This window comes from Oncorhynchus tshawytscha, linkage group LG03 (assembly GCF_018296145.1).
Source record: "Oncorhynchus tshawytscha isolate Ot180627B linkage group LG03, Otsh_v2.0, whole genome shotgun sequence".
Lineage (NCBI taxonomy): Eukaryota > Metazoa > Chordata > Actinopteri > Salmoniformes > Salmonidae > Oncorhynchus > Oncorhynchus tshawytscha.
Window position 1 is genome coordinate 63,168,794 of NC_056431.1, and position 22,231 is coordinate 63,191,024.

The 22,231-nt window shown below is 44.6% G+C and overlaps 1 protein-coding gene across 1 annotated transcript in view; it reads left to right on the forward strand.

The window, feature by feature from the left end:
* Positions 1 to 3,948: 3,948 nt before the first annotated feature.
* Positions 3,949 to 22,231, forward strand: part of LOC112237012 (follistatin-related protein 1) — a 41,002-nt gene continuing 22,719 nt past the window's right edge. Inside the window, exons 1-2 of the mRNA XM_042319813.1 lie at positions 3,949 to 4,102; positions 4,244 to 4,300. Coding sequence (XP_042175747.1) covers positions 4,244 to 4,300 — 57 coding nt within the window. The 5' untranslated portion in view covers positions 3,949 to 4,102. The remainder of the gene's footprint in view (positions 4,103 to 4,243; positions 4,301 to 22,231) is intronic.

Consider the following 22,231-nt stretch of genomic DNA (forward strand, 5'->3'; position numbering starts at 1 on the left):
CGTCTCTCCCGAGCCCATACGGGAGTTGTAGCGATGAGACAAGATAGTAACTACTAACAATTGCATACCACAGAATTGGGGAGAAAAGTGGGTCAAATTTTAAAAATCCTTCTTTACCGGCTCCTCCCCTTCATCTATACTGATTGAAGTGGATTTAACAAGTGATATCAATAAGGGATCATAGCCTATGTCATGGAAAGAGTAGGTGTTCTTAATGTTTTGTATACTCAGTGTATATCCTTAGAGGGATAGGATCATCTAAAATTTATGACAGATTCATCCTTCATCATATTTAAACTCTGATTTTAAGGGTGTGTAATCTTTTGTTGCTAAACCAGACGGAGAAGACCGTCCTTTCTAATCACTATTTAATTTGTTTAAGCTTGAAGGACGCACTGAGGCTTCGTTATCTTGGATTATTTTAAAAACATGTAGGCATACATTTCTGAACACTTCCATTTCAGCAAGGGGTCCAATCTCATCCTAAGGGTGGAGGAAGGATGGAAAGCGAGAGAGAAGATTAGAAAGAATGCCACAGATAAAACCACTTTTTTGAAAATCACTGGTTATGAAAGTGATGTTTGTAGCTGTTTGTAGCTTCTTCTGGTAAAGACACACTTCTGGACACACTTCTGGTAGAGATACACTATGCAGAAATCGCTCCGCCATTTCCTGGGTGCAAAAATGTGAATAGTTGGAAAAACAAGCAAGTATAGCGTAGAGAATCATTGTAACATCTAAACCGCTGTGAAATATATTTTACATAAGCAAAATTATTGTATTTCAGCTGTTTGAAGTTGGTGTACAAAACTGAAAGTAAAAATGAAACTTAAGACTGAGAAGCATTGAAATAGCACATATTGAACAGATCTACCGCTTCTTAGATTTGCTTTTTTATTTTATTTTAATTTCCCCTTTATTTAACCAGGTAGGCCAGTTGAGAACAAGTTCTCATTTACAACTACAACCTGGCCAAGATAAAGCAAAGCAGTGCGACAAAAACAACAACACAGAGTTACACATAAACAAACGTACAGTCAATAACACAATAGAAAAATATATGTACAGTGTGTGTAAATGTAGTAAGATTAGGGAGGTAAGGCAATAAATAGGCCACAGTGAAATAACTACAATTTAGCATTTACACTGGAGTGATAGATGTGCAGATGATGATGTGCAAGTAGAGATACTGGGGTGCTGACACACCCTGGCCATAGAGAGGCTTTTATTCTCTATTTTGGGTAGGCCAGGGTGTGACTAGGGTGGGCATTCTAGTTTCTTTATTTCTATGTTTTCTGTTTCTATGCCTGCTCCACGGATCAGTCCGGGCCCGCAACCAGGGTCCCCAGTCCGGGGCCGGCAGCTAGGGCCTCCAGTCCGGGGCCCGCAACCAGGGTCTCCAGTCCGGGGCCGGCAGCGAGGGCCTCCAGTCCGGGGCCCACCAAAGTGGGGGGAGCCAGAGGCGGAGGGGTCGTCTACGTCCCGCACCAGAGCCGCCGCCATAAGAGATGCCCACCCGGACCCTCCCCTTTACAGTCATGTTTTGTGGCTGGAGTACACACGTTTGGGGGGGGGGTACTGTCATGCCCTGGCCATAGAGAGGCTTTTATTCTCTATTTTAGGTAGGCCAGGGTGTGACTAGGGTGGGCATTCTCATTTCTTTATTTCTATGTTTTCTGTTTCTATGTTTTGGCCCGGGTATGGTTCTCAATCAGGGACAGCTGTCTATCGTTGTCTCTGATTGGGAATCATACTTAGGCAGCCTTTTTTCCTTTGTATTTTGTGGGTAGTTATCTTTGTTAGTGGCACTATAGCCCTAGTAAGCTTCACGGTCGTGGCTGTGGTTCTTGTTTTGTTGGCTACATTTACATAAATAAAGGAAAATGTACGCTCACCACGCTGCACCTTGGTCCGGTCATTTCCACGACAGCGACCATGACAGGTGCAAAATAGCAAAAAAATCTATAACAATATGGGGATGAGGTAGTTGGGTGTGCTATTTACAGATGGGATGTGTACAGGTACAGTGATCGGCAAGCTGCTTTGACAGCTGATGCTTAACATTAGAGAGGGAGATAAAAGTCTCCAGCTTCAGGGATTTTGGGAATTTGTTCCAGTCATTGGCAGCAGAGAACTGGAAGGAAAGGCGGCCAAATGGGGTGTTGGCTTTGTGGATGACCAGTGAAATATACCTGCTGGAGCGCGTGCTACAAGGTGGGTGTTGTTATGACAGAGTCAAAAGCCTTGGCCAGGTCGATGAAGACGGCTGCACAGTACTGTCTTTTATCGATAGCGGTTATGATATCGTTTAGGACCTTGAGCGTGGCTGAGGTGCACCCATGACCAGCTCGGAAACCATATTGCATAGTGGAGAAGGTGCGGTGGGATTCAAAATGGTTGGTGATCTGTTTTGTTAACTTGGCTTTCGAAGATTTTAGAAAGGCAGGGCAGGATGGATCTAGGTCTATAACAGGTTGGGTCTAGAGTGTCTCCCACTTTGAAGAGGGGGATGACCACGGCAGCTTTCCAATCTTTGGGATCTCAGACGATATGAGAGGTTGAACAGGCTAGTAATAGTGGTTGCAACAATTTCGGAGGATAATTTTAGAAAGAGAGGGTCCAGATTGTCTAGTCCAGCTGATTTGTAGGGATCCAGATTTTGCAGCTCTTTCAGAACATCAACTGTCTGGATTTGTTTGAAGGAGAATCGGGGGGGACTTGTGCAAGTTTCTGCGGGTGGTGCAGAGCTGTTGGTAGGGGTAGCCAGGTGGAATGCATGGCCAGCCGTAGAAAAATGCTTATTGAAATGGTCAATTATTGTAGATCGGTGGTGACAGTGTTTCCTATCCTCAGTGCAGTGGGCTGCTGGGAGGAGGTGCTCTTATTCTCCATGGACTTTAGTGTCCCAAAACTTTTTGGAATTAGTGCTACAGGATGCAAATTTCTGTTTGAAAAAGCTAGCCTTTGCTTTCCTAACTGACTGTGTATATTGGTTCCTGACTTCCCTGAAAAGTTGCATATTGGGGGGCTATTCGATGCTGATGCAGTACTCAACAGGATGTTTTTGTGCTGGTCAAGGGCAGTCAAGTCTGGGGTGAACCAAGGGCTATATCTGTTCTTAGTTCTATATTTTTTGAATGGGGCATGCTTATTTAAGATGGTGAGGAAAGCACGTTTAAAGAGCATCCAGGCATCCTTTACTGACGGTATGCGGTCAATATCCTTCCAGGATACCCGGGCCAGGTTGATTAGAAAAGCCTGCTTGCCGAAATGTTTTAGGGAGTGTTTGACCGTGATGAGGGGTGGTCGTTTGTACGCGGACCCATTACGGACGCAGGCAATGAGGCAGTGATCACTGAGATCCTGGTTGAAGACAGCAGAGGTGTAGTTAGAGGGCAAATTGGTCAGGATGATATCTCTGAGGGTGTCCATGTTTACAGATTTAGGGTTGTACTGTTCACTGAGAATGACAGATGTATAACTTACTAGAACTATGTGAATTTGGTCAGGATGCCAAAAAAGTTACATATTGCAGTTAAGTAAACTGTTTTAGGTAACCATACCAAACATAACATATCATAGTAATTTGAGGATGTAAAAAAAATCGTTTACTATGTTATGTCTAGTCTATGAGACCAGGCTGCAATTATACATGCTGCAAACACTTTGTAATGTCTGCACAGCTATTTGCTCACCGACAAACGGACAATAACCCGCAACCTTAAACTAGATAGGTCTAAATGTGAGCAAGTTCTCTCCTGTTCTCGAAAAAAGTAATGTACAGTATAATGATGTGAATCCAGGTTTTAGAACATATGAACAAACTGCCATATTCTCTATTGCCATTACTGCCAACAGGGGTGAATTATTCGGGACCGCAAAATGTGCTTGTCCCCCTTGGATTAGGAATGTTCTGTCGGTAAACATTCCAGGGCTCAGGACATTTATTTTCATTGGCCACGTCATAGCGGGGGGAGACTGTAGACCACGAATTCCTCAGCGCTCCTGAAATCACAGACCTCTCTCTCGCCTCTGTTACCGGCACACATTCATCGAACTCCTCCTCGCAGCAGACGTTTGAACGAAGCCGCTTTCCAGAAGGGTATAGCATAATTGGCATAACAATAGATTCAATATGGCTCTTTATTCCTTGATTATTTAACCATTTTACCTGGCATTAACCTATAACAGTATTTCATTTTCCTTTCTCCTTTCTCTCTTCCTTTCCTTTTTCTCTTTCCAGATGTTGCGAAGTGTCCCCTTCCTTGTACTGCTGGCCGTAGCGCTCTGTCAAACCGAGGTAAAAGTTGGACTCCAGATTGTTTTGTTAACTTGTGACCAATGCAAAACTTAATGTAATATTACGATTGTCATAGGTTAGGCTACTCCTATATTACGGGCTTTATGGTTTGGGGCGTTTATGCTATTCAGTCACATGACGGCACAGCTGAAGCACTTGAAATGTAGGCTAGTCTAGTTGTGTTTGTGATAAACGCAATAATTGTAGTCTTTGTAGATGTATTTTAGATGCACTACAGCACCAAAAGTATGTGGACACCCCTTCAAATGAGTGGATTCTGCTATTTCATCTACACCCGTTGCTGACAGGTTTATGAAATCGCGCACATTGCCATGCGATCTCTCTATAGACAAACATTGGCAGTAGAATGGCCTTACTGAAGATCTCAGTAACTTTCAAAGTGGCACTGTCATAGGATGCCACCTTTCCAACAAGTCAGTTTGTCAAATTTCCACCCTGCTATAGCTGCCCTGGTCAACTGTAAGTGCTGTTATTGTGAAGTGGTAGCTCAGCTGCGAAGTGGTAGTCCACACAAGATCACAGAATGGGACCGCAGAGTGCTGTAGTGTGTACAAATAATTTGTCCTAGGTTGTGATACTCACTATGGAGTTCCAAACTGCCTCTGAAGCAAAGTCAGCACAAGAACTGTTTGTCGGGATCTTCATGGATCTTCATTCGCTCCAAGGTGGCATAGCAGTTCAGATGTCTTTTGTCCTCGTCTTGTCGTGTCCTGTATATATATATATATATATATTTACAACTTTTTTTCACATAAATTTTATTTTCCATCAACTCATCTTCAAAACACTCTCCTGCAACCCGCCTCACCAATTTATATTTATAAAAAAGTATTATTTACCTCAAATCTGTAATCCTCCAAGAAGCTAGCCAGAAACTCCAAGAAGCTAGCCTGAAACTAGCCAGAAGCTAGCCTGAAACAGCTAGCCAGAGCTAATCCAGAAGCTAGTTCAGAAGCTAGTTAGCTCCTTTACTGGCAAATCGTTAGTATTCAGCTAACCACGGTTTGTGGTCATCAGCTATCCTTTAGCTCGAAAATCTATCGCCAGTTCTGTACGGCGCAGCGCGGCTCGGAACGGAACATACCGGATCAATTTTTCTCTCTCCATGTCCCTGGATTTCGACTGCTCTCTGGACATTCATACCCGGATCTCACAGCTAGCTAGCTGCTATCCGTGTGACTATCGGCCTTCGTCGATTCCGGAGCAAACATCAATTATTCCGGAGCTAGCCAGCTCCGTCAATCACTCCTGAGTTCCATCAATCACTCCTGGGCTGCAGTCACCTATCCGGACCCGTTTTACTGCCTACGCGGAGCCCCACCGGGCCTTCACAACTGGACTGCCGACGTTATCTACCCGAAGGAGATCCGGCTGGCTCCTCCGTCGCGACGTTACCTGAACGCCCATCTGCGGCCTGCTAACCGTTAGCTGTCTTACCGGCTGCTATCTGAATAGACAATCGGACAATTTATTTATTTTTATTATTATTATGTTTTCTTCTTGGGCCTCTATAACTATATCTATTGTTTTTATTTTTGTTGTTGTTGTGTGATTTGGATTAATCCCCTCTACCACACGGAACCCCACTAATCTACTGACGGAACGCAAGAGGTGGCTAACAACAGACCTCCATCCTATGCTAGCTTGCTACCGATGGCCTGGCTAGCTGTCTAAATCACCAACCAACCTCTCCACTCACTGGACCCTTTTGATCACTCGACTAAGCATGCCTCTCCTTAATGTCAATATGTCTTGTCCATTGCTGTTCTGGTTAGTGTTTATTGGCTTATTTCACTGTAGAGCCTCTAGTCCTGCTCACTATACCTTATCCAACCTATTAGTTCCACCACCCACACATGCAATGACATCTCCTGGTTTCAATGATGTTTCTAGAGACAATATCTCTCTCTTCATCACTCAATACCTAGGTTTACCTCCACTGTATTCACATCCTACCATACATTTGTCTGTACATTATACCTTGATGCTATTTTATCGCCCCCAGAAACCTCCTTTTACTCTATGTTCCAGACGTTCTAGACGACCAATTCTCATAGCTTTTAGCCGTACCCTTATTCTACTCCTCCTATGTTCCTCTGGCGATGTAGAGGTGAATCCAGGCCCTGCAGTGCCTAGCTCCACTCCTATTCCCCAGGCGCTCTCTTTTGATGACTTCTGTGACCGTAATAGCCTTGGTTTCATGCATGTTAACATTAGAAGCCTCCTCCCTAAGTTTGTTCTATTCACTGCTTTAGCATACTCAGCCAACCCGGATGTTCTAGCTGTGTCTGAATCCTGGCTTAGGAAGACCACCAAAAATTCAGAAATTTTAATTCCAAACTACAACATTTTCAGACAAGATAGAACTGCCAAAGGGGGCGGTGTTGCAATCTACTGCAAAGATAGCCTGCAGAGTTCTGTCCTACTATCCAGGTCTGTACCCAAACAATTTGAACTTCTACTTTTAAAAATCCACCTCTCTAAAAACAAGTCTCTCACCATTGCCACCTGCTATAGACCACCCTCTGCCCCCAGCTGTGCTCTGGACACCATATGTGAACTGATTGCCCCCCATCTATCTTCAGAGTTCGTGCTGCTAGGTGACCTAAACTGGAACATGCTTAACACCCCAGCCATCCTACAATCTAAACTTGATGCCCTCAATCTCACACAAATTATCAATGAACCTACCAGGTACCTCCCCAAAGCCTTAAACATGGGCACCCTCATAGATATCATCCTAACCAACTTCCCCTCTAAATACACCTCTGCTGTCTTCAACCAAGATCTCAGCGATCACTGCCTCATTGCCTGCATCCGTAATGGGTCAGCGGTCAAACGACCTCCACTCATCACTGTAAAACGCTCCCTGAAACACTTCTGCGAGCAGGCCTTTCTAATCGACCTGGCCGGGGTATCCTGGAAGGATATTGATCTCATCCCGTCAGTAGAGGATGCCTGGATATTTTTTTTAAATGCCTTCCTAACCATCTTAAATAAACATGCCCCATTCAAGAAATTTAGAACCAGGAACAGATATAGCCCTTGGTTCTCCCCAGACCTGACTGCCCTTAACCAACACAAAAACATCCTATGGCGTTCTGCATTAGCATCGAACAGCCCCGTGATATGCAGCTGTTCAGGGAAGCTAGAAACCATTATACACAGGCAGTTAGAAAAGCCAAGGCTAGCTTTTTCAAGCAGAAATTTGCTTCCTGCAACACTAACTCAAAAAGTTCTGGGACACTGTAAAGTCCATGGAGAATAAGAACACCTCCTCCCAGCTGCCCACTGCACTGAAGATAGGAAACACTGTCACCAATGATAAATCCACCATAATTGAGAATTTCAATAAGCATTTTTCTACGGCTGGCCATGCTTTCCACCTGGCTACTCCTACCCCGGACAACAGCACTGCACCCCCAACAGCAACTCGCCCAAGCCTTCCCCATTTCTCCTTCTCCCAAATCCATTCAGCTGATGTTCTGAAAGAGCTGCAAAATCTGGACCCCTACAAATCAGCCGGGCTAGACAATCTGGACCCTTTCTTTCTAAAATTATCTGCCGAAATTGTTGCCACCCCTATTACTAGCCTGTTCAACCTCTCTTTCGTGTCGTCTGAGATTCCCAAAGATTGGAAAGCAGCTGCGGTCATCCCCCTCTTCAAAGGGGGACACTCTTGACCCAAACTGCTACAGACCTATATCTATCCTACCGTGCCTTTCTAAGGTCTTCGAAAGCCAAGTCAACAAACAGATTACAGACCATTTCGAATCTCACCATACCTTCTCTGCTATGCAATCTGGTTTCAGAGCTGGTCATGGGTGCACCTCAGCCACGCTCAAGGTCCTAAACGATATCTTAACCGCCATCGATAAGAAACATTACTGTGCAGCCGTATTCATTGATCTGGCCAAGGCTTTCTACTCTGTCAATCACCACATCCTCATCGGCAGACTCGACAGCCTTGGTTTCTCAAATAATTGCCTCGCCTGGTTCACCAACTACTTCTCTGATAGAGTTCAGTGTGTCAAATCGGAGGGTCTGCTGTCTGGACCTCTGGCAGTCTCTATGGGGGTGCCACAGGGTTCAATTCTTGGACCGACTCTCTTCTCTGTATACATCAATGAGGTTGCTCTTGCTGCTGGTGAGTCCCTGATCCACCTCTACGCAGACGACACCATTCTGTATACTTCCGGCCCTTCTTTGGACACTGTGTTAACAACCCTCCAGGCAAGCTTCAATGCCATACAACTCTCCTTCCGTGGCCTCCAATTGCTCTTAAATACAAGTAAAACTAAATGCATGCTCTTCAACCGATCGCTACCTGCACCTACCAGCCCGTCCAACATCACTACTCTGGACGGCTCTGACTTAGAATACGTGGACAACTACAAATACTTAGGTGTCTGGTTAGACTGTAAACTCTCCTTCCAGACCCATATCAAACATCTCCAATCCAAAGTTAAATCTAGAATTGGCTTCCTATTTCGCAACAAAGCATCCTTCACTCATGCTGCCAAACATACCCTTGTAAAACTGACCATCCTACCAGTCCTTGACTTTGGCGATGTCATTTACAAAATAGCCTCCAATACCCTACTCAACAAATTGGATGCAGTCTATCACAGTGCAATCCGTTTTATCACCAAAGCCCCATATACTACCCACCATTGCGACCTGTACGCTCTCGTTGGCTGGCCCTCGCTTCATACTCGTCGCCAAACCCACTGGCTCCATGTCATCTACAAGACCCTGCTAGGTAAAGTCCCCCTTATCTCAGCTCGCTGGTCACCATAGCATCTCCCACCTGTAGCACACGCTCCAGCAGGTATATCTCTCTAGTCACCCCCAAAACCAATTCTTTCTTTGGCCGCCTCTCCTTCCAGTTCTCTGCTGCCAATGACTGGAACGAACTACAAAAATCTCTGAAACTGGAAACACTTATCTCCCTCACTAGCTTTAAGCACCAACTGTCAGAGCAGCTCACAGATTACTGCACCTGTACATAGCCCACCTATAATTTAGCCCAAACAACTACCTCTTTCCCAACTGTATTTAATTTTTATTTATTTATTTATTTTGCTCCTTTGCACCCCATTATTTTTATTTCTACTTTGCACATTCTTCCACTGCAAATCTACCATTCCAGTGTTTTACTTGCTATATTGTATTTACTTTGCCACCATGGCCTTTTTTGCCTTTACCTCCCTTCTCACCTCATTTGCTCACATTGTATATAGACTTGTTTATACTGTATTATTGACTGTATGTTTGTTTTACTCCATGTGTAACTCTGTCGTTGTATCTGTCAAACTGCTTTGCTTTATCTTGGCCAGGTCGCAATTGTAAATGAGAACTTGTTCTCAACTTGCCTACCTGGTTAAATAAAGGTAAAATAAAATAAAAATAAATAAAAATGAAATGGAGCCTAAGATCACCATGCGCAATGCCAAGCGCCGGCTGGAGTGCTGTAAAGCTCGCCACCATTGGACTCTGGAGCAGTGGAAACAAGTTCTCTGGAGTGATGAATCACGCTTCATCATCTGGTAGTCCGACAGACAAATCTGGGTTTGAGAACTAATGTATAGTGCCAACTGTAAAGTTTGGTGGAGGAGGAACAATGGTCTGGGACTAGGCCCATTAGTTCCAGTGAAAGGAAATCTTAACTCTACAGCATACAATTACATTCTAGACAATTCTGTGCTTCCAACTTTGTTGCAACAGTTTGGGGAAGGCCCTTTCCTGTTTCAGTATGACAATGCCCCTGTGCACAAAGCAAGGACTATAAAGAAATGGTTTGTCGAGATCAGTGTGGAAGAATTTGCCTGGCCTGCACATAGCCCTGACCTCAACCCCTTCGAACACCTTTGGGATGAACGTCGAACACCTTTGGGATGAACGCCGAACCTCACTAATGCTCTTGTGGCTGAATGGAAGCAAGTCCCCGCATCAATGTTCCAACATCTAATATAAAACCTTCCCAGAAGAGTGGAGGCTAATATAGCAGCAAAGGGGGGACCAACTCCATATTAATTCCATTGATTTTGGAAGCAGATGTTCGACAAGCGGTGTCCATACTTTTGGTCATGTAGTGTATATTCTTCATGATGGTTCAAAGGTTGTTTTTTTTAATGGGAGAATTAAACGTGGCATTATCCAGGGCACATTTCGCATTATGAGACTTAATTAGGGAGACAATTAGTCCTAGCCAGTTCAATTAAACTACAACAGGGACCATTACATTTTAATTGCAAGTGCGTCTTCCAAATCCGTTTGTAGATTATGATGCCCACACAGCACATTATTTTATCATCATGATTTGTAGGCCAACTAAAACAAGCAGAGATATTTATCTTTGATGTCGTTTGCTATGTTCGTGTCTTCTATATCCCATGAATTTCCCCTCTCAGTGTTTGTTAAATTGATGAAATGATAGTGTTGCATGTAGATGAGGATGCTCATTGTTTTCCTTGTCGCCATGGGTAACAAGCAGAGTTAATAGACAGCTGGGGTGTGTGTGTGTGTGTAATAACGCTCTCCCGGGTGGGTCTCACACACTGGTGCTAAGTAAACACTGAACTAAAGTGATGGGAGATGAGGTGTCTTGAAACTGCACACTGTTAGTACTGTCACACACAGGCATTCGCGCACACACGCCACAAACACACACCAGGTGTATGGGTCAGCACCGTACCTCGTTTGGCTGTTGAGCACCAGCTGTTGAGCACCTGGTTTGATGTCATGTATTTGGGACGTTCTCATGTTGACCTGTTTTAAGTGGGTCTAGATGTCACGTGTCAGTAATGTATTTGTCAATTGCTGTGTAAAGTAGGGCTAGGATTAGGTTGCATGTCATTGCAGATTATGGGGTTAGATTGTGGAAAACACAGATTTTCAGGAGTTAGGCTACTTTGTAATTTATTTGCTTTTCAGGATTACCATAGTGTTTGGAGTGAGATTATGGGTCATGGTTTAGAAGGGGTTTGTTTTGGAGGTGACGTTTTTCAGGGTTGTAGCACTCTGTCTAGACCTTGGAGGTATACTGCAGGGTTAAGTGAGCCTCTACTCTACATTGTCCTTACATGTCCAGACAGTCATCATCACTATCAGTACCACTGTCTGCCACATTACTCACAGTGGAAACTCTACCTCCAGGCCCTCTGCTGACCTCCTAGTGCTGCCCCTGTCATATGTCCTTTTGTGTGAGTCTTTATTGGATCCGTGACCTCTCTCATTGGTGCGCTCTCTCATTGGTGCGCTCTCTCATTGGTGCGCTCTCTCATTGGTGCGCTCTCTCATTGGTGCGCTCTCTCATTGGTGTGCTCTGGCATTGAGAAGACTGAGTACAAGCCAGAGTGTGTAGAATGTGGCTGTGGAGTATGCGGGGGAGGCATTATAAAGACATCTATTGTTTAAAGGTAGTTGCCCTGGTAATATGCAGCCTGTTGACAGACCTCGGTGGGGAATGTTAAGGTGGGCCGCTAGTACACTGTTTTAAGGCGGTCTAGGGGATTGTTTAGTTATACAGTGTATTGGTATGGTGGTCTTCAGTGATCATTTCAAGTCTCAGTCCCTATTGTGTACTTAGTGTAGCAGCAGATACACTACCTCAGGGTGTATGTGTGCGTATGTATGTTTGTGTGTGTCTGCATGTGTGTGGCAGGGGACTGTGTGTGTGGCAGGGGACTGTGACTTTGATGGCTTTTTATATTGCTGGCATGAGAATGCTAAGTTATTAAAATGTAGATGCGGACTTTAGATTTATTATGAAGGAGAGAATGCCCGGGTGCTTTCTGTGGCGAGATATTGCTGTGTTTGCAGATAAAAGGCTCAGAGACAGTACTTCTGAGCTCACGGCGATTCTCCGCATCTGTGTGGAGACTGAGGAGAGATATGCATCTGGTAAAAAAATCCCCCCAAACGTTGACAGTGAGATGACAACTCTGTGTGGAAACACACTGGCACGCACACACATTTTCAAAGCCAGATCCATAACACCCACACACTTCACCTTTCTCTTCTCCAGGCATCCTGTGTTATTGCGTTAACCATGGTGGCCGGTGTAATGACACAATAGATAATTCAGTCATCACAACCACGGCTGGATCTGGCTTTGAAAATATCAGGCTTCAGGAGAGAAACAGAATAATGGCCCTCAAGGACACAGTGTACAACCCCCCCCACTCACACACAGTGGATAGATGCCCCCTACTCACACACAGTGGATAGATGCCCCCTACTCACACACAGTGGATAGATGCAGTGGATAGATGCCCTCTACCCACACAGTGGATAGATGCCCTCTACTCACACACAGTGGATAGATGCCCTCTACTCACACACAGTGGATAGATGCCCTCTCACACACAGTGGATAGATGCCCCCACTCACACACAGTGGATAGATGCCCCCTACTCACACACAGTGGATAGATGCCCTCTACTCACACACAGTGGATAGATGCCCTCTACTCACACACAGTGGATAGATGCCCCCTACACACACAGTGGATAGATGCCCCCTACTCACACACAGTGGATAGATGCCCCCTACTCACACACAGTGGATAGATGCCCCCTCTCACACACAGTGGATAGATGCCCTCTACTCACACAGTGGATAGATGCCCTCTACTCACACACAGTGGATAGATGCCCTCTACTCACACACAGTGGATAGATGCCCCCTACTCACACACAGTGGATAGATGCCCTCTACTCACACACAGTGGATAGATGCCCTCTACTCACACACAGTGGATAGATGCCCTCTACTCACACACAGTGGATAGATGCCCTCTACTCACACACAGTGGATAGATGCCCTCTACTCACACACAGTGGATAGATGCCCTCTACTCACACACAGTGGATAGATGCCCTCTACTCACACACAGTGGATAGATGCCCTCTACTCACACACAGTGGATAGATGCCCTCTGTGCTGAAGGAGATGACGATGAGGACGTAGGATTAAAATGTTAGAATCCTGACTGTTTGCAATTAGTTTTACACTTGTTCTACAGTGTAGCCAAATACGAATTCTTGCGTCTACACGTTTATCTATTGTTTGTAGAATCACAAATCCTAATGTTAGCGAGTAACATTTTTAGCAATGTACAAAACTACATTTAGCAGACTACTTTAGAGTCCTTGTAGAGGAGCTGCCTCCCAGGCTGAGGTATATTAGCTGACTAGAGCTGACAGTGACAGAGTTGCTGTCTCCCAGGAACCATGCTCTGTAGCTGTTGATGACTGTTCTCTCATTGGTAGGTGCTGCCTGGCTATAAATACCAAGCCCAGGTGGAGTGAATAGAGCAGGACCATGGGGGATTGAACAGCCTGTCCCATCTCTATTAGTCAGGACTGTTCTAATTTTTCTAGCTCTAGACACGCAGGAGAGATAGCATAGATGTCATGCGTCACTGTCTTCTAGGGTTGTTTTATAACACCATCCTCTCTCTCTCCTCTATTTTCTGTAGCTAACAACGTTAGCTCCATCTCTTGTCATCTTGTGTGTGTTTATTTGTGTGTGTGTGTCAGGGGAATGGACCAGGCACAGAGATAGCACTTGGCAACATGCCCAAACATCAGGCCAAAAATGGCAGGCAGTTAATACCAAGCAGACACACACACACACACAGACACAGCCTAATTTCAGTGCAGCTTCAATACGAAACGGTTTATGACTCACAGTAATTGAATGTGGACAATAGGACATGGTTGTTTATGCCATATGAAATGTCACGGACATATCTAACTCAGCAGAATACTTGAATTGACACCTTGATGATAAATGTGTTCTCCAACAATCATCTGAACATTCCACTCCCTAAAATGGCTGTCCATTCTAAACATTCCATCATATATTGTAGAGGTCTGCAAACAGGCACACTTCCTTCTCCAAACACACTTCCAGCCATTAGCCCTGACTATGGCCCCATGGAGGGAGTAGTGTCTGGGGCAGGGAAGCTACCCATTCCCTAGCCTGGGCCCTCCTACCCAGAGAGACTGAAGCACTGCCCCGAACAGGCTGGAAGAGAAGTGAGGGAGAGAGAGAGAGGATAGAAAGGAGTGAGAAAATAGGAAGAGAGGGATTGAGAAGGGAGATTAAGGGAGAGAGGGACAGGGTTTGGAGTTGAGAAAATGTATCATTTACAACAGAATGAAAAGATTTAGGCACAATACAGGAGACAATAAAGGGGAGGATATGGATATTGAAAGTGGGACAGCACGAGGGAGAGAGAGAGAGAGGGAAGCCTCCTCAGATTAAACAATGGAAGTGGGGGGACAGGGACAGGGGTGTCATTGTCCTGCCTGTGAGACTGTGCCGTGTGCCCACAGGAGTAGAAAGGATGGCAGTGACACTCTGTTTTAGGGACTTTATTTTCTCAGTGACATTTTAACTTAGAAGCTAACTTCCTGACGAATACCTTTCTTTGTCTCTCCATCTCTGTTGCATTTTGACACGTTCTTGAATCTCAAGGGTTTATGGAATATAAAATGTGGCAATGACATCACACTAACTGTCTTCCATTCCATACACGTATAAGAAAACAAAGTCTGGGTCCAAATACCCATACTTACGTTTTAAATAGTAGGCTTTTTGAGTAGGATAAACGTTTTATAGAAACACTAACAGCACACAGACAAGAAACAATAACACCTGGGGAAAGATCCAAAGGGAGTGAGAGATAGGTAAGGCAATCAGGGAAGTGATGGAGTCCAGGTGAGTCTGATGACACACAGGTGCGTGTAACGATGGTGATGGCTGACATCACAAGCATTTCGCTACACTCGCATTAACATCTGCTAACCATGTGTATGTGACAAATAAAATTTGATTTGATTTGACAAATAAAATTTGATTTGATGTGTGCGCCATAACGAGCAGCCTGGTGACCTAGAGGCCGGAGAGCGAGCACACGTGACAGATACCAGAGCATATACCACCAGAGTTTGTATATATGGATATTATATTTCTCTGTAACTCTCATATCCCCCTGACACTTCCTCCAGACTTACAGCTACGTTCACTCCTATCTCAATCTCCCTCCAATAGAAATGCTTGGGACATGATCCAGGCATTTCAACAATGTTATGTTCTAGTCTGTAGACCTTATAGTGTGGTGTCTAATGCTCAGCAGGGACTCCCTCCCTAACTCCTTTAACTGTAACTCAGTGGAGTGGAGTCTTTATCTTGAAAGTTCAGATTGCACTGTCTCGAAAGTGTGAGGATACATAAACTGTAGGATACAGACCCGTTTCGGTGGATATTTAAAAGTAGGAATTTAGAAATGGTGGTGCTGGCAACAGAAATTGTAAAACTCTAAAACGTTCTCTGGTTAACAGCAATGATTCACTATACAGATAGCCACGCTAGCTTCACCCTCATGTTGGTGCTAGCAAGCAGGCTAGGTAGTGCTAGGTATCAACAGCCAATCCAGCAGGGGCTGGAAACTATAGTGAGCTTCGATTGGTCAATATACTGTACGTACTTTTATTTCCCTCTCTTTTTCACTTTGCCTCCCCTCTTGTCCTCCCTCCCCTTCTTTCCTCCCTCCCCTGTTGGAGCTTAATAAGAAATGTGTGTCTGAGAGCTACGAGGGGACCATCTTCTCTCTGACTGTTTAATTGGGAGGGGGAGTATAGGCATGATGTCATCAATGGTGAGATGCAGAGCATCTGTGAGTCATTCGTTTAAAACTCCCCTTACACACTTCTACAGAGGGGTGTATGTGTATGGGCATTGGTCTGTTCATTCATAGTAGCATGGATTAACACTAATCTCACTGACCTTTCATTATGGTTTTTGTTAGAAATACTGTGGTCACAAAGGTAGCTACAGATTCTGCTGCAGGTGAAAAGAGAGGAGGCAGATTAAGTGATAGGAGTGAGGGATGGGTTTCATCCTTGCCTTTAATTGGCTACCTTGTGGGGCATTATCAGTCAATGCGTTGCGTCGCCATGTTAGCGTGTTTGTTTACTCTAAATCAATGTTCTATATGCTAATGAGTTCAGTGGTACACTCTGGGAAGGGACTAATGGTGGTTGTAAAGTGACCCCACAGCAGGAAGCATTGATCCAGCTGCTGACTCAGTGGATCATCACACACACACACAGTTCTCATTTGACAGATTCAGCCCGGTGCTAAGGATGTGAAGGACTCTTATCGGCAGTGGAAAATGAATGAGGGATTTTCAGAGAAAGGCAGGAAAGAACAGAGCACCTTTTAACTCCAATCTATCTGCTTCAGCATGGGGTCAATAAACCTGCGGCAGGAGTAAAATTGAGTTCAGACCTCCCTCCACCCACCCCCCCCACCCCTTTTCTTCCAGTCTCTGACTCATTTTCTGCATCTCAATTCCTATCACTTCTCCCTCTCTCGGTCTCTGTCTTCTCCTGCCATCCCCCCTTTTCTTGTTATCTCTGACTCTCACTACCCCTTTTCCCTCTTCTCCACTCTCCTTCTCTTCTTTCTCTATCACTCAGTGACTCTCTTCCCTTCTCTCTCTCTCCTCCAGGCAGCATTGCATGGCTGGCCTCAATTCACAGGGACATCTTACCCAGCCCTACATTTAAACAAGGAGAAGAAGGATAGAGACAGAAAGCGAGTTGTTGAGGACAGAGAAATAAGACGTGAGAGAAAGACATGGGAAAGGGAGGTATAAATGAGTGACAGATACTTTTTTTTAGATAAGCTGTGATGTCTGTCTTTCTTGGAACACCTGTTATTTTCCCATAATACAACTCTACCACATGTAAAGGGAGAGAGAGAAGGATGGAGAGAGTATGAGATCACTGACTCACCAAGTTCCAGGCAAGAAGCAACTCTCCAGTCACAATTTTCATTTATACCTCATATAATGACTTCCATCATATTAATACAATTAAGCCTGGTTTGTTATAAGGTCACTTTAATACAGTAGTTAGTGTAAGCCTATAGGAGCTCCTATCTAGCTATGGTTCAGCTAAACAGTTTCTCTAGCTAGCTTTTAAATTTGAGATTCTTCGAAGTAGCCGCCCTTTGCCTTGATGACAGCTTTGCACACTCTTGGCATTCTCTCAACCAGCCTCATGAGGTAGTCACCTGGAATGCATTTCAATTAACAGGTGTGCCTTGTTAAAAGTTCATTTGTGGAATTTCTTTCCTTAATTCGTTTGAGCCAATCAGTTGTGTTGTGACAAGGTAGGGGTGGTATACAGAATATTTGGTAAAATACCAAGTCCATATTATGGAAAGAACAGCTCAAATAAGCAAAGAGAAATGGCAGTCCATCATTACTTTAAGACATAAAGGTCATTCACTCTGGAAAATTTCAAGAACTTTGAAAGTTTCTTCAAGTGCATCTGCAAAAACCATCAAGCGCTATGATAAAACTGACTCTCATGAGGACTACCACAGGAAAGGAAGACCAGAGTTACCTCTGCTGCAGAGGATAAGTTCATAAGAGTTACCAGCCTCAGAAATTGCAGCCCAAATAAATGCTTCACAGAGTTCATGTAACAGACACATCTCAACATCAACTGTTGAGAGGAGACTGCATCAATCAGGCCTTCATGTTTGAATTGCTGCAAAGAAATCACTACTAAAGGACACCAATAAGAAGAAGAGACTTGCTTGGGCCAAGAAACACGAGCAATGGACATTAGACCTTGGAAATCTGTCCTTTTGATCTGATGAGTCCCAATTTGAGATTTTTGGTTCCAACCGCCGTGTCTTTGTGAGATGCAGAGTAGGTGGATTATCTCCGCATGTGTGGTTCCCACCGTGGAGGAGGACTGTGATGGTGTGGGGGTGCTTTGCTAGCGACACTGTCAGGGATTTATTTAGAATTCAAGGCACACTTAACCAGCATGTCTACCACAGCATTCTGCAGCGATACGCCATCCCATCTTGTTTAAGCTTGGTGGGAAAATCATTTGTTTTCAACAGGACAATGACACAACACACCTCCAGGCTGTGTAAGGGCTATTTGACCAAGAAGGAGGGAGATGGAGTGATGCATCAGATGACCTGGCCTCCACAATCACCCGACCTCAACCCAGTTGAGATGGTTTGTGATGAGTTGGACCGCAGAGTGAAGGAAAAGCAGCCAACAAGTGCTCATCATAGGTGGGAAATCCAACACTTTTTTGGTTACTACATGATTCCATATGTGTTATTTCATAGTTTTGATCTCTTCAATATTATTCTAATTTACATAAGTATTCATAAGAGTCAATACTTTGTAGAAGCACATTTGGCAGTGATTACAGCTGTGAGTCTTTCTTGGTAAGTCTCTAAAAGCTTTCCACACCTGGATTCTGCAACATTTGCCCATTTTATTATTTTCAAAATTCTTCAAGCTCTGTCAAATTGGTTGTTGACCATTGCTAGACAACCATTTTCAGGTATTGCCATATATTTTCAATAGATTTAAGTCAAAACTGTAACTAAGCCACTCTGGAACATTCACTGTGTTCTTGGTATCCAATTCCAGTTTATATTTGGCCTTGTGTTTTAGGTTATTGTCCTGCTGAAAGGTGAATTAATCTTCCAGTGTCTGGTGGAAAGCAGACTGAACCAGGATTTCCGCTAGGATTTTGCCTGTGCTTAGCTTAGCTCCATTTAGTTTATTTTCATCCTGAAAAACTCTGCAGTCTCTGAACTCTGAATCAGAGAGGTGCGGGAGCTGCCTTAATCGACATCCACATCGCCTGGGAACAGTGGGTTGGTTAACCACCTTGCTAAGAGGCAGAATGACTTATTTTTACCTTGTCAGCTTGGTGATTCGATCCAGCAACCTTTCAGTTACTCGCCCTATGCTCTAACCACTAAGCTACCCCATAGTGGTACTCAGTAATGTGTTGTATCTAATTGAGGACATCTCCTTTGTCTTGATCACGTTGAGGGAGATGTTGTTGTCCTGGCACCACACTGCCAGGTCTCTGACCTCCCTATAGTCTCATTGTTGTCGGCAAATTTAATGATGGTGTTGGGGTCGTGCCTGGCCGTGCAGTCATGAGTGAACAGGGAGTACAGGAGGGGGCTGAGCACGCACCCATCAGGGGCCCCTGTGTTGAGGATCAGCGTGGCGGATGTGTTGTTACCTACCCTTACCAGCTGGGGTCGGCCCGTCAGGAAGTCCAGGAATCAGTTGCAGAAGGAGGTGTTTAGTCCCAGGGTCCTTAACTTATTGATAAGCTTTGAGGTCACTATGATGTTGAACGCTGAGCTGTTGTTAATGAATAGCATTCTCACATAGGTGTTCCTTTTGTCCAGGTGTGAAATGGCAGTGGGGAGTGCAATAGAAACGGCATCATCTGTGGTTCTTTTGGGGTAGTATGAAAATTGGAGTGGGTCTAGGGTTTCTGGGATAATGGTGTTGATGTGAGCCATGACCAGCCTTTCAAAGCACTTCATGGCTACAGACATGATGAGTGCTATGGGTAGGTAGTCATTTAGGCAGGTTACCTTAGTGTTCTTGGGCACAGGCACTATGGTGATCTGCTTAAAACATGTTATTACAGACCCGGACAGGGAGAGGTTGAAAATGTCAGTGAAGACACTTGCTAGTTGGTCAGCGCATGCTTGCAGTACACTTCTTGGTAATCCGTCTGGCCCTGCGGCCTTGTGAATGTTGACTTGTCTTAAGGTCTTACTCACATTGGCTGCAGAGAGCGTGATCACACAGTCTTCCGGTACAGCTGGTGCAGTCATGTATGTTTCAGTGTTATTTGCCTCGAAGCGAGCATAGAAGTAGTTTAGCTCGTCCGGTAGGCTCGTGTCACTGGGCAGCTCTCGGCTGTGCTTCCCTTTGTAGTCTGTAATGTTTTGCAGGGCTTGCCACATACGACAAGCGTCAGAGCTGGTTTAGTACGACTTGATCTTAGTCCTGTATTGATGCTTTTGCCTGTTTGATGGTCCGTCAGAGGGCATAGCGGGATTTCTTATAAGCTTGCAGGTTAGACTCCTGCTCCTTGAAAGCAGCAGCTCTATCCTTTAACTCAGTGCGGATGTTGCCAGTGATCCATGGATTCTGGTTGGGGTATGTACGTACGGTCACTGTGGGGACGACGTCATCGATGCACTTATTGATGAAGCCAGTGACAGATGTGGTATACTCCTCAATGTCATTTGAGGAATCCCGGAACATATTCCAATCTGTGCTAGCAAAACAGTCCTGTAGCTTAGCATCTGCTTCATCTGACCAGTTTTTAATTTATTTGGTCACTGGTGCTTCCTGCTTTAATTTTTGCTCATAAGCAGGAATCAGGAGGATGGAATTATGGTCAGATTTGCCAAATGGAGGGCGAGGGAGAGCTTTGTATGCATCTCTGTGTGTGGAGTATTGGTGGTCCAGAGTTATTTTCCCTCTGCTTGCACATTTAACATGCTGGTAGTAATTTGGTAAAACCGATTTAAGTTTCCCTGCATTAAAGCGTTTTCTTGTTTGCTTTTGGCGGAATACAGCTCATTCAATGCTATCTTAGTGCCAGCCTCTGACTGTGGTGGTATGTAAACATCTACAAAGAATATAGATGAGAACTCTCTCTGTAGGTAACGTGGTCTGCATCTTATCATGAGAAACTCTACCTCAGGCGAGCAATAGCTCGAGACGTCTTTAGATAGCTCGAGACTTCATTAGATTTCGTGCACCAGCTGTTGTTTACAAAAATACATCATCCTCCGCCCCTTGTCTTACCAAACGCCACTATTCTATCCTGCCGTATTACCAGCCAGCTGTATGTTGATATTGTCGTCGTTCAGCCACGACTCCGTGAAGCATAAGATGTTCCAGTTTTTAATGTCCCGTTGGTAGTTTAATCTTCACAATAACTCGGCCATTTTATTGTCCAAAGATTTCATGTTTGCTAGCAGAATTGAAGGGAGTGGCGGTTTATTTGATCGCCTCCGACTCCTCAGAAGGCAGCCCGCTACTTGATCATGAAGCATATTGTTAGCTAGCTAGCAAGAAAATAAACCCTTTAATTGTCTGCACGTGAGTGTAATATAGTTTGGTTGCTTTATTCAATACTGTAATATGTTTTGGAAGAAAAGTTGCTAGGATTGTTAAATAGTTTGTGCTTACTAGCTAGTGGCTACTGGGATATTTACGGTCAATTTGAGCTGCCAAGAACATCGCGTTGCCAGCCACAATGAAAGGGAAGGATGTAATGTGAATTGAAAAGTAGAAATCTCTTTCACCACTCCACTCCTCATGCTCCCCTTCATGTCTCGTAGTGGAAATAGGATCTAAGCTGATTGATACCCATTCATAAGCCAATCATTAATCACACCCAGACAACTCTGAATCGCTATTGGCTCAGATGGGACAGAATGTGTTTTACCTTTTTGATTCAAATGAACAAAGTTCATTACTTTACCCAAGATTTGAAGAGCCTCTGTGTGTTGTGTGTGTGCGCGTGTGTGCAGTGGCATACTGCCATTTAACCAGGACCCTTGCTAGGTCTGAGCAATCCCCCCCACATGTCTCTCACTCTGAGCCTTGCATCTCCTGTCACCATAGCAACTCTCCATTTGGAGCGGGTGGAACATAAACTGCTCTCTCACTCTGAGCACTCATTAGCTAAATGTCAGGGTGGTTCTGCAGGCTTTAATTGGAGAGATGGTGCAGTGGCGCTGGAGCTAAGCTAAACTAAGGATATCTAAGCTAAACTAAACTAAGCTTAGCAGCAGGAACCCATCTATTACTCTGCTGGGGTTATCAGAGAGGAACTGCAGGTTTAAACAAGCTCCTCTGGCCATCTGTAGCTAACTGTCTGAATGGACCATACCACTCTACTAGCCCTCGGGGGGGCTTTGAAGATGGATTACAGTATGACTCAAGCAATGGTGTGTGGGGTTGGGGGGTGTTAGTGTGTGTTTGTTTGTGCTTGTCTTTGTTTTTCTTCCACCAAACAG